Source organism: Scleropages formosus, chromosome 16, assembly GCF_900964775.1.
Source record: "Scleropages formosus chromosome 16, fSclFor1.1, whole genome shotgun sequence".
Taxonomy (NCBI): domain Eukaryota; kingdom Metazoa; phylum Chordata; class Actinopteri; order Osteoglossiformes; family Osteoglossidae; genus Scleropages; species Scleropages formosus.
This window is the reverse complement of record NC_041821.1, coordinates 17,532,298-17,545,571: the sequence shown is the minus strand read 5'-3', so window position 1 is coordinate 17,545,571 and position 13,274 is coordinate 17,532,298. Positions and strand designations below refer to the sequence as shown.

At 41.4% G+C, this 13,274-nt stretch overlaps 1 protein-coding gene across 2 annotated transcripts in view; it reads left to right on the top strand.

The window, feature by feature from the left end:
* LOC108933753 (phosphofurin acidic cluster sorting protein 2-like) overlaps positions 1–13,274 on the top strand; it is a 73,852-nt gene extending 60,578 nt beyond the window's left edge. Inside the window, exons 14-25 of one of the 2 annotated variants that reach the window (XM_018751034.2) lie at positions 112–216; positions 1,448–1,554; positions 2,234–2,388; positions 2,702–2,812; positions 3,710–3,812; positions 4,409–4,441; positions 5,792–5,834; positions 6,105–6,147; positions 7,089–7,227; positions 7,812–8,035; positions 8,940–9,053; positions 9,891–13,274. In XM_018751034.2, coding sequence (XP_018606550.2) covers positions 112–216; positions 1,448–1,554; positions 2,234–2,388; positions 2,702–2,812; positions 3,710–3,812; positions 4,409–4,441; positions 5,792–5,834; positions 6,105–6,147; positions 7,089–7,227; positions 7,812–8,035; positions 8,940–9,053; positions 9,891–10,006 — 1,293 coding nt within the window. In that variant the 3' untranslated portion in view covers positions 10,007–13,274. The remainder of the gene's footprint in view (positions 1–111; positions 217–1,447; positions 1,555–2,233; positions 2,389–2,701; positions 2,813–3,709; positions 3,813–4,408; positions 4,442–5,791; positions 5,835–6,104; positions 6,148–7,088; positions 7,228–7,811; positions 8,036–8,939; positions 9,054–9,890) is intronic. The other variant, XM_018751035.2, reaches the window with a different exon arrangement.

The window sequence follows — 13,274 nt, the reverse complement described above, 5'->3', positions numbered from 1 at the left end:
TAGTTCCACGTAACAGAGCCATTAAAACGAAGGATGACTTGCACAGAATTCTGACCTATGACGACTTACCACCCCACCCCCACCTGTCTCCTCTTTTTGTTATTATCTCAGATCCCCAGGAAGTCAGTGTATGACCAGCTGAACCAGATCTTGATTTCAGATGAGCAACTGCCAGAGAACATCATCCTTGTCAACACCACAGACTGGCAGGGGCAGGTGGGCACAGGCTCTGTTTAGAGAGAGAGAGAGCAGAGGCATTGGTTGTGGGGAGTGGGGGGAGGTTGTCACACCTGCCCTCAGGGAAGCTCAAAGAGCCACACAGAGATTTTTATGTAACTCTACTGTCTAGTGCAGGTGTTAATGTATACCTGGTATGTTTACCTTGCTGCTGAAGATGCCAGTCTTTCATGATGTATAGATTTATGGTGCCATCATGCATGCATGCAGCATTGAAGAGGTGCATGAGCCACACTACTCTTACACTTTCCAGGGATTTTAAAAATCTCTGGCTTTATCTAATCTCTCTCTGCATCCTTACCTATGGAGGGCTTGAATTACATTTGTGATTTCTGGAACAGTCATGAGTTACAATCCAAGGAGACTTGAAACACTCTCTACTAGTAGGAGGGCGTGTCCACTAGAGGTTCTTCAAAGTGTTCCTTCCAACACCCAAAAAATGTCCCAGTAATTGTCAACACTTCCCTACCCTTGCTTAGCACAGTGTTGGCAAGATCACTCCTACTCTTCCTCAGGCATTGAATGGTTTGCCAGCAAAACTTTAAGGCCACCACAGTCTTTCTTCAGGCTCTCTCCAAACTCCCTTGCCCTAGCTTCACTTAAACAACTGCCTTTCCTGTGGCCCTTTTGGTCTGCTGATACCCCTTAGCTAAATCAAGGGAAAACCTTGAAAGACTTGCCCAGAAAGCTTCCTCCTTCAGCTTAACAGCTTCCTACCACTGGACCCTAGGACTGCTCCTGTGGGAGGAACCAGCTGCCCTCAGACCACAGCTTTTAGCAACCACATCTTTGTAGTCTTGAATATGGTCCATTCTGACTCAATGTCCCTGTTTTCACTTGGAAAGTGAAGGTTGTTCTATAGGTTGGAGGTTGTTCTATAGGATGTGACACTGAACTTTTCACTAATCATGCGCAGAAAGCCCTCCTACAATATTTGAGTCTCAGGTTGCATTGTCCAGCAATATAGTTGCACTGTACACTGAGTTGTCCTTGCTCTTACTCCTCAGGGGTTACCATCTACACTTTACCACCCAGCTTTCCTCGTGTAGTCTATTCCCCCTGAGTGCTCACAAACCCTGTACCATGACCTGGTCAAAATTCTGATACGTTTGCCAGGCCTCCTCTTCTAGTCCATAAGGACACTTAACCAGGCTTTACTATAAGGGTCCACTTGGTTACCCTTGTCTCCTTCACTGACCACCTATTACAGTATCTGGCAGAGATCCTTCATGAGCAGAACCAGCCTATTGTGTCCACCTGCTCTGCCGCCGACGTGCAGGCTGCCTTCAACACCATCGTCATCCGGATCCAGAGATTGTGAGTCCAGTACTGTGCTGTCGTATCTTTACATGTAGGGACTCTACTTTATAGGCAATCATATAATTTACAATTTCACCATTAGTGTCTGAAATACAGTCAAAACTGAAGAAAGAACATATCTTGCACTTTCCACTACGTCAGTGTTTTTCGGTTCAAGTGCAGAGATGTAAGGAAATACACATTTGTGTCCTAGCTCAGTACTAACGCACCCATTTCATCCATTCGGCAGTAATTTTCTGAATAATATTACACCACAAAAGCAGGTCACACATCTAGACCGGTCTCGCAGATGAATTTCTTGCCATGTGTCACTCTCTTTTTTTCTTCTCTACATTCTGTTCATATTGCTAGAAAACCTGTTCTTTCAACACAAAGCTGGCTTCCTTAATCTACCAGTTTTCCTCATCATTAGCCCTTTTCATAATTTTGTTGAGTGTCTGGCTGCCTTTCTTTTTTTTTTAAAACCCAGAAACAATTTACACCCGTGAAAACTTGAATCTCACTCTTGAAATAAACTGAACTGAGAAGTTCACACTTTGGCTGTACTTTTGAATTTTTAATTTACCAATCAGCATCATCTGTGGCACTTCATTTTCACTGCTGCAACTTGAATTTGTTCCTGAGAGGCCAACCTGTCTCCCTGAACTACATTTTTTTTTTTTTCTTTTCTTCACAGCTGCAACTGCAATGCCCAAACGCCTCCCACCATTAAGGTGGCCGTGGCAGGGGACCAGAGCTACCTCAGCACCATTCTAAGGTTCTTTGTGGAGCAGCTGGCTAACAAGACACCTGACTGGTTGACTTACATTCGCTTCTTGGTCATCCCCATTGGTAAGACTGGGAGAACAACTGTCAGCATTTTTAGGTTATCCTTCAATTCGAAGTAATTGAACAAGCTCCTAAGAAACGTAAAAGGTAAAACAGCAGATCCAAGATATAGGTGTTGAATAGGCTAATTTTTTCATTACAGTACATTTTTATGTTCTTAGCCAGCATGCTACTTGCATCCTTCATTCAGTAAATATGAATTGTTGATGGGAAATAATATATGGTATGTTACCAGTGTACTTCAGTTTTTTTTTTTTTTTTTTTTTTTTTGTATTACCAGATGAAGTTAACAAAATACTCTTTATGAATTGATCAGGTTCTCATCCCCTGGCAAAGTACATGGCATCCTTTGACAGCAGGTTCAACAACACCTTCATGGATGTTGGATGGAGGGAGTTGTTCGGTCGGACTGAGCCCCCACTCTCAGGTGAGGACCATGTGCATCATGCCATGTGATTATGTGTCCTCTCTTGTGATAGCTGTTTGCAATGTACTGCAATGTACTGAGCATGCTCTGCTATAGTCAAGAGGTTATAATCGTAATAATATCAGCAACAAAGCACATTCACCACTCGTACATATTTCTTTTGTTACAGTAAATACAGCCTTTTCTCACTGAAGCACCCAGAATGAAGGGGTTATTGAATTATAGCAAGGTCAAAGGCCATCTGCTCCAAAAGTGGTCTGCTCCATTGCCCAGGGCAGGACTTGTGGCGGCCTTACAGAGACCCTGTACCTCTTTTCAGGGAGTGAATCGATTCTGGAATAATGAATATATTTACTGAGTATTATCACATTACTCTAATGTAACAAAAGATAAAGTGTGTGAGGGATTCTAGAGTCTTGGCAGGTAACTACAGTAATGTTGGCGTGCCACTAGCGAAATGTTAGGGTACTGCAAATTGGCAGATAATTTGATAAACTGAGATGGTAGGCCTGTTAGCATAAGGAATGCTATAAATGAGCTACAACTCTTCATTCATCATGTGTTATCAATAACAGCTTGTCCAGTTCTTGTCCCAGTGGTCTGAAGCCTATCTCAGATGTATAGCACATGAAGTAGGGTACACCTGGAAAGGGATGCTAGTCCGTTGTAGGGCAAAATACACACACACGCTCCTTGACTCATACACACTACAGGCAGTTGAAAGTCACCATTTCACTTGAGACACTTTTCCATCATATGGCTGTGGGTGGGATTTGGAGCACTTGGGAAAAAAACAGTAAGAGCATGAGGATAAGTAAAGTTCAGGTAGACTGAGCTGGATTATAACCCACATCCCAGCAAGATTAATTTACTGTGTGGTTGTGCCTGTTTTTGCAGACAACATTGATGTGACAGGGAGAGTGGCACAGTACCTGGCTGGGGCGAATGTGTCCCATCAATTCCCGATCTCAGAGGCTATGCTCACCTATAAGCAGAAGAGGTAAGTCCTCAGTTTGTGTTTATGCATGTATAGCATGTGCAGGAGAGCCCATGTGTTGGCCAGAGTTTGAGGCAATGGCTAATTCTGCAGGGTCAGACACATCTCACGCTCAAAACTTCTGCAGTTTTATGCCCCCCCCCATTTTGACAAGTATGGCCCAAATAAATTTTCTTGCTCCTCTACTTGGTATATTATTAAGTGTCTTCTTTGTCATCTTTGTTCCTGTTTTGCAGTTTTCTTTTTTAATACATCCTATGTGATTATCATTTTACTTCTTGTTGATGTATGACTTGCTTTGGCATGCATTTTAAGTGGACTGTTGGCATATTTACACATAGAATTTTTATTGAATAACTTATTATGTTCATCTTTATAGGAGTTATTATTGTTCCCTCAAATTTTTACATTGCTCTTTCAATTGCCTGTTCTAAAATTTAGTAAAAAACAGTTGTTGTATTTGTTCAGTCAGTATTATTTAATACAACACAGTCCTTCTTTTGCACCTTGGGTTTACTTTTACTACAAACGAAACTGAAACCTGGACATAAAGTGTAACACTTTTGCACTTTAATATTTCCCCCTTTTTCGCAATCAAGGAAGAGAAGTTTATATTTTGATTTTTACATCAGGTATCTGACTGCTCTTTTTTGGTTTTACCACCTTTACTCTCTCCTCCCTCTTTGCCCTGTTGCCTAACCTGCCGTCATCATGATCAGCACTCACTGTAACTTCACTACTTGTCCACATAAGTCTTGGCCTTCCTTCTGCAGTTTCTTGGTGTGTCTTCAATGTTAACCATGCCTGTTTCTCTTGTTTGTTTCATGCTGTGTGGAAATGCCTAATTAATCCCTAATGAAAAATACCTCTTTGCTTGTTGTGTCCAGTGCCATTAATGATCCAGCATGTTCAACAACAAATTTTTTTTTATTTTTTTTTTTTTAAATGATCCAGTGTTCCTTTACATTTCATAACTTGACGGGTCACTTGGATTTGATCACTTGACTGAAAGCTTCATTGAATATGACCTTAGGGTGACCTTGTGTGAATGCCAATAACTTGTGACCATTGGTGGTGAGGTGCTGAAAAAAGTTGTTTACCGAGTACAGTTGGAAAACAGAACTCTACTTCAGCATGACATGTTTAACTTGTACAGAGATTTTCCATCCTTTGGTCACCATTGGCTGTGGGTTAGCTGTGACACCATGAATGAAAATAGGTTGGGCAATGGGCCCTGTGTTCTGTAATCCCTGAATTTCTGCCCCCATTTCCAACAACAGGCACATTCAATTCCAAAAATCAAACTAGTGGTTGAGTTGACATGAGCTTATTGCGCTGGACAGCAGGAATGGTCCTCTGTGTTCCTGGAGCTAGATGAGCCCCCACCTTCCAGCATTCCACCATGGTGACTTGCAGCCACCTGCACTTCTGGGAGACGCTACAGAGAATGCTCTTAGTGACAGAAAAGAGACATGACATACAACTGTAAAGGTGAAACTTTCAACAGGCTGTATTTAATTAAAGGAAAAAAACAGCCTGTGATGTAATCAGTGCTTCTTGGTTCCTAATGGTGTTATGAAAGGTCGGCAAAGGCCAGTGAACGCTCTTTGATTGAGCTGGGTGCTATAACAGGGTGTAGGTCTGTGTCATGGTCTTCAAGCCTGGGAACTCTGAAATGCTGCCATCCCTCCAGGCCTTACAACTGTCCCTAGGTTGTAAGCGATTGTTTCAGAATTTACTTTGAAGGTCCATGAGCCACTTGAAAAAACTCCATCAGGTCTCAGTTGCCATGTCCCATCTGCAATGATGCACATGGTTTGGTATGCACCCCTCAACCCTTTCTTCCAGTGCCATTAAGGTCATCAAACATCACTGAAAGCTCACAATGGCTTTCACACCAACCCCATTTCTACTAGTGAGGAAAGTGCTGATCCCTCTGCCTCAGTTGCATACAGAACTGACATCTTCTTCTCCCTCTGCAGCCCTGATGAAGACTCCTGCCAGAAGTTTGTGCCATTTGTTGGGGTAAGGCCACTGGGTTGTGAGGCTTTCTGTTCTATTTCCTGCTGTGGTAGGGATGGATAAGACCTGTAAATCTTTCCTCTGGGCCCATGTGGCCCCTGCGATCAGCACCAATGGGGAAGTACGCCTGAATAGATCTACCTAGTCTCACTTAGAAACAGTGCGAGTCCAGTGTGGAGGAAGTCTAAATTCCTGGGAAAAGTATGTGTCTGCTATTGCATCCAACAAACAAAGGTTCTGTGTACAGCAATCCATTCTTCCCATTCTTTGCAGGTTGTGAAAGTGGGCATTGTTGAGCACAGTCTCTCCACCTCAGGTAGGATCTCTTAACTCATTTCCTGTGAAAGACTGACTATTTAAGCTGAATTACTGAAAATAATTATGATGCTCAGTGTCACCATGAAAGTAATTTTGTTCCTAACCTCAGAATATGACCATTACCACAGGCGGTATAAATGGGCTCTGTAAAAACTAACAACTGCTGCTGAACATATGTTGCCTCTTTGAGAGCTTTCAAAATCTTTCCTGCTTCCCCATGATGTTCTGGACTGGCATTTCTGGTAATGGGACATCAAATTGATTGACTTGATCAAGTCACGGCTGATTAAGGATCATCCCTTTTTAATTGCGATCAAAATAAAAGGACATATCCATTATGCCATGGATCATTAGACTGGTGTGCTGCACAAACAGAGACTTTAATTCAGATTCCAGCTTGTCTGAAAAATCACTGTTTGATATCTCTGGGATAGTCAAAGGTTTTACAGTTGGGTACCAGCTGTAATTGGGTTCATTCACTTCTTCTGTCAAATTTCCTCATGTGACACCATCACCCAAGTTATTCATTCGGTGGTTCGTAAATCCATCTGAGGAGAAGTCTGGTCCGACTAACCTTTAAATCTCTCAGATGGTGCCTCGCAGGGTCCAAAGAATTAGGTCACGAGCATTTGAACATGGAGAGAGATGCTTCAGGAGATGCTTTAATCTTTGCTTTTGTGCCACAACCAGCTATGTGCTATGAAGAGAGGACTGCATTACTTCCTGAGATCCCTCTTCGAGCACTGCTATTTTCCAAATTCTATTTCAGGACCACACAAACCTGCGGACGACAAACCTGAATTAGTTCATTAGGTGAAGCAGTCATTTAATTAATGAGTAAGCTCAGTAGTATCAAAGACACTTCAGGTTGTTGCCTGGTTGTTGCTTATTCACATAATCCTGTGTCTGACCCATCCTACACCTTCTCTGCTTCACCAGTGGATTCCGACGACGCGATGGTCGGAAGCCTGAATACGCTGGTCTCTCCGCCCCCCCAGACAGGGGCATCATATGGGAAGGATATGACATGTACCCCTCCATCCTCCCCTTCTGTCTCTGCCGCACTCTCTGGAGCTGGGTACGCCCACCCCCGTCAACCTCATTTGTACCACACACACAAGGCAAATGGCTCTTCTGAAGCCTTAAAATAGTTGCTTTGCATAAAAGTTCAGTTAGTTGCTTTATCCAAAATTGCTTCAAGTACTTAAACCGTTATAGTGTATAACATTGTAATGATGAATCAAAACAGAAGAAATGTAAGTACTTTTTTCAAGGGAACAACAAATGCACTTATCAGGGATTTGAACCTACAAGCTGTTCATTAAATACCACTGAGTGGGCAAAAGAGGGCTGCATGGGACCCAGAACCCTGCTGCATCTGATCCTGTCCTTAGAATGGCTGCTGCCATTTCCACTGTCCATGGGGACCTAGGAAGCTGGCTGCAGATACTTCCTTGAAGCAAGGTGTGTCAAACAGGAAGATCCTCCTGTTGCCAGCCTTCATTAAGAAGGAATCATAAATCAATTCTGCTCTCTAGGAAATTTCTGTCGAAAAAATGTGACACCACCCAACAACGTTCATGTTTTTGTTCGCCGATCTGATGTATCCCCATGTTTTTGTGCACGTATGCACATGCTTGTATGGGTATTTGTGTCGGCCAGATCTCCAGGTTCGAGCAGCGAGGTCATGGGTCTCCAGGTGGACTACTGGACGTGGCATGGCCAGGAGAAGAAACGTGAGGGAGAGAAGCGAGACATAGGCATCAAGAACACGCTGAAGAGCAACTTCCGCTCGCTGCAGGTCAGCCGTATTCCCAGCGGGGGCGAGCTCACACCCCCACCCTGTATGTCCATGACTGTAGTCATGAAGGAGAAGAACAAAAAAGGTAAGCCTTTCTCCAGCAAAGATAGGCTCGATAACTGTTATAAAAAAAAAAAAAAACCTACTTGCTTTTAGTGTTTTGCTGAAGATGCATCCAATGTTATTCCATAATTTAACAGCATTTTAAGTCAGTGCATCTAATAATTTTATTAATTTGTACAGTTTGATATTTCACTAGAACAATTCAGGTTAGGTACCTTGCTGAAGGCCACTATAGCAAAGGGAACCTATGTTCATCAGTGCTCTGGAATTACCTAAAATAGTGTAAAACTATACTCACCATCAGTGTTATTTCTGTGTTGTAATGTGTTGATGCACTGGATGTTTGCCCAGTGTACATTTCCAAACTAGGCTAAATTTAGCTTCTTGTTTTGGACAGACTAACCTGAGCACTATTGTAAAAGCTTCTAGTATTGTTTGTTTGCATATTCAACATTGTAACATTAGACTCACTTAGTGTAACATAAGACTTATTTTACTGTACAGAGTATTTATTGATTTATGTATCTACTGCGATGTTATGCTGTTGACCTGTTGATTTAGACACAAGAGACTGCAAAATAAATATAATGTTTTAACATGTAAATGTGAAACTTCACACCAGAAATCACAACACTGCTGTGTGGGCTGCAGACACTTGTGAACATTAATGTATTTTTGTCCAAACTGTCTCTAACCTCATTGACTGCAATTCTGTGTAGACATAATTATCTTGAGTTGTGCAGTGTGTATTCTTTAAATGTTGGTTGCTCTGATCCTTATAATTCATTTTTGCCTTCATTTAGAGCAGTTACAAGTTTTTACCTTTAATATATTGTATATATACTGTAATATACAATAATAAATAATGTACAGTATAACTATGCCTACTATAAGAGTGCTTCTGCTCTGTGGTTCTTGGCCAACAGTTATGTTTCTCAGTAAGAAGCCCAAGGAAAAGGAGCTGGACTCCAAAAGCCAGGTGATCGATGGGATCAGCAGGTTAATCTGCACTGCCAAACACCAGCACACCATGCTAAGAGGTGAGAGTTCTTACAAGCAACCCTGGTAACAGCTCAGATTCAAAGTCCTGATATATCATTATAGGATTTCAAAGTCAACTTTACTGTCATTCCACTACAAGTGAGTTTTATTTCTCTTGGACCTCTGTGCGACAGGACAATTCAGTACACAGGCCAGAGTATGGCGACAATACACATAATATACAATATACACAGACAATATAAGTAACACTAAAAGATTTACATGTAGGCTAATGTACAGTGTAAAGAAAAGTATACAGGACATAATTTACACTGTAGCACTAGAGACAATAAAACACTAGAGACAGTACTAGAGACAGTGGTGTGAGCTGTAGGAGCACAATAAATAAATAAATAGGGGGACAGGGTCTGCTAAGAATTTAACAGTGCAAGTAGATTTTTGAAGGCTAATGCTCAACTTTGGTGCGGAGGATTCAGTCATTGCGCAACGTGTTATTTTGCCTCACAGTGACATGTGATTTCTGAACGCAGTGGCACATGTCATGTTCAAGTGACTTGTAACCATCTGAGATGTAGCCCTTGATGGTTTCAGCTTTCAGTGTGGATAGTCCACAAAACAGACCTGTATGCCACAAGGATACAGAGTTAAGTGGACTGTATTTTAATTGTAGTTAAAACTTCTTGACCTTTTTCCACACAGTCGTAACAGCCCTTGGTTTTGTTTTGTGAATGCTCTCCATCTACTGGTTCAGGCGAGTGTCACTGCCCCCCACGCATACAATTCTCCCAGTCTTATGAGAATTAGGCTTGGCTTTATGGTGTAAATTAAGTGTGTTGCCCACCTCAGCTGACTGTTGTGCCACTTTCTATATGTAGTGTCCATCGACGGAGTGGAATGGAACGACGTCAAGTTTTTCCAGCTGGCTGCCCAATGGCCAACCCATGTGAAGCACTTCCCTGTGGGGATCTTTGGTTATTCCAAGCCCGCATGACATCCACCACCATCGCAAAAGTTTCTCCTGTGCTGATATTTTTCAAAAGAGGCGAGGAAAAATGAACCAAGCAAAATCATGATCGATTTCCTGTGGAAATTATATTGTCTGAAACCCAATCTTATTAACACTTTTTTAATGTTGCTATTGTGTTGTTTTTTTTTTTTTTTTTTTTTTTTTTACACCAGCAGAAGTTACAATGAACCTTTTGTGACAATTTTGCTGCCGCTGGAATTTGTTTTGAGGCTGGGAAAAAAAGGAGACGTCATTTTTCAATAACAGCCATGTTTGCACTTTGTCATTATCTTTTTATTATTTCTGTGAAATCCAACATGGATAGCTGTTATATAACCATGTGTAACGTACTGCTACGGAGGGTGGTGTTACAGGGTTTCAGCAGCAGCATTTTAGATACTCAAACAATCGCTTTCAGTGCTCATACACATAGTAATAGTTTTTCATGATTGTTTATGACCATTTTTGCATGTTGTGTTGATGACTGAGGGATTGAAGTGATGGCACACTCTGAAACTGATTGAAAATAATGGTACTAGTGATCGAAATAACGGTACACCCTTTAAGTGATACGGCTGTATCTGGCTTGGACGTCGTCGCTTGGGCAGGATGGAGGATTAAAATAGCATGTTTTTCTAACACAGAATTAGAAATATCGGCCAGTTTAAGCAAAACCCAAACAAGCAAAACAAACAAGGTGAACGTGGCAGTAAAAAAACATCGTGCTTCAGACCAGCTGTCACTTTCAGGGCCTTGATTGTTCAAGAATGGCCAGCAGTTGTTCATTAACCAGAACTGGCGGGGATGGGACCTGGGAGCTGTCCGTCAAGTTCAGCCACACCCCAGCTATGGTTCCATGTGCTACTAGCCACTAGCTCATGGTAGTAAACATTTATAGCCATCTGTTTGTGTTATTTACATAGCGTTTTCAAGGAAACTGACACTGTGGAAACAGTTGCTTTTAATGCAACAGAAATCAACAGACTGCCACGTGTTGCTGTTATTTCAATCAGGCAATAGTCACTTACTTAAACTGCTAATCTCTCAATATGTCAAGCAGGCCTGTCATTTAACAAGCGGTGTATTGTCTTTGAATACTCAAAACACTAGTCGTGGAATACTGCTGCTTTTTGTTTTTTTGGTGCAAGCTGAGAAGAGTGCTGCTCTGGCATTTGCCTGTCCAAGTACCTAATAGATGCGCTGTTGGTCTCTTTTTGTGTGCTCACGTGATGTTAGCCTTCTTTACTCTTAATAAGCAAACTTGCCTTTTATTTTTATAGTACACTGTGCATCAGAAGCAAAAAAATACAACTAACTATCTTAGTGACTGAATGCAGTTAGCAGGGTATTAAGTGGGGTAAAAGGAAACATGGACTTAGAGTAGCAGTGAGTCAAAATGATGGCCTTATGGGAATTGTGGTTTTTTGGCAGTGTTGCAAGATATCCAGGGATCCTTTGACTTTTTTGGGTCTCTCTGTCATGCCTGAGACTGTTCTCAGCAGAAGAAAAACGATTTCTCCACTTGAGGGCTCGAAATGCTCTTTTCTCGATGTCAGTCACTCTTTCCGCTCAACTGTTTTCTTGCAGCTGAGCGCCAGTGTGGCAGGTCATGCCACATGTAGGTCTTCACATATGTTTTGTGACTGCCAAGCCCCTGCTTCATACACTGGGTGGTTTCTCAACTGAAGCCATCAAAATAGTTAAATTCCATCTTAGTTATTTCTCTGTGCGGTTCTCACATTCTAGTATATCATCCGAATCATCATGAATAACCTGATCCTAGAGGAGAGGACTTGCCTGATAGTGATTATTAACCCTTGGGCTGTGAACGTGGTGGCTTCCTATTTTTGGTGTTTGTGTACAAAATTGCATCGCCAACTAAAATTGTTTAGAAAGCAATAAAAAAAACAAAATTATTACTTATTGTTTTGTTACACATTTTAACCACCTTAATTCCTAGCTGTTAAAACATCTCCAACACTTTGTTTTCAAATTTTGGGTCTATAGACCTCTTACCTAAAATGATACCATGTGTGAGTGTGTCAGCTCACACATGGTATCATTTTAGGTCTCACCCATTCATGTCCTGTGGCCGGCCAGATCTGACCAGACACACCACAGATACAACCAACCAAAGTCAACAACCGCTTGTCCCGAGCCCATCCCGGAAACACAGGACGCAAGGCTGAAGGGGGAGGGGGAACACCCTGGCCCCGCCACACTGCAGGCACCGGCCAAACCCACTGCACCACCACATCCCCCACCACCACAGATACAGAATGTACAAAATGTGAATAAGACGTAAAAGTCAATGAAACTGATGATCATTAATTTTATTGGTTCAGATGCCTAGCATGGAGAACGTCATGAAGCCTTATGGTAATCAGATGAATGAAACCATATTTACAACAGATTAAAGTTGTTAATGGGTCAAATTTGACCAGAACACAACCCAAGAGTTGACAGCCGCTTAGTGCTTTTGACCTGAGAGGTGATTTACTTTGAGTGTGATGGGTTCTGAGGGGGGCAACCACAGCTCACTCTTTCTCTGCTACTGATGCACAGGGAATTAATATTCCCGTGGCCAATGAGTACTTTCACTTAAAAGCAGATCAGTAGCATGGCTGGGAATTTTGGGGTTTTGGAGAAAAAGGTTATATTGTGTTTATTCATAAACCAAATAGATACGAATTCAATGTAAATGTTGAAGTCGTACACACTTGTAAATAAAATCTGTGGTTTTATATGTGGTTTATATAAGTAGAGTTTTCCCCCTTGTACTATTTAGCGGCAGTGTCACTTTTCTGTCATGATAAATATTAGAAAGCTTATAATACAATCAGACCTGGTGACAATATGTTTAACACGACTGAATCCAGGACAGGGGTGGGGAAACGAGACAAACTAGTCAATACTGTTATAGTTGAGAAGTCACTAATTTGTGTGAAATCAAGTTGACAACTGTAACAGGTTAATTTTTCCTAGGAAAATGTAACCACCATTTGTCAAAATAAATTTTAAAAAGTATTTAATTTAGCTTTATTAACCCTTCAATTTTTTTTTAATTGTCTAAATAGACGGTATTGTTTTGGAGTAAATTCAGAGATTTATAAATAACTTTTCACCATTGTGATAGTAATTTTTTGATATACAATTTAATTTTGTTTTGCACTATTGCAAAATGGAGACAATTTCTCAACAAACATGTTGGCTGCACTATGGCTTGTACCACATAATGTATTTAATTTAAAAA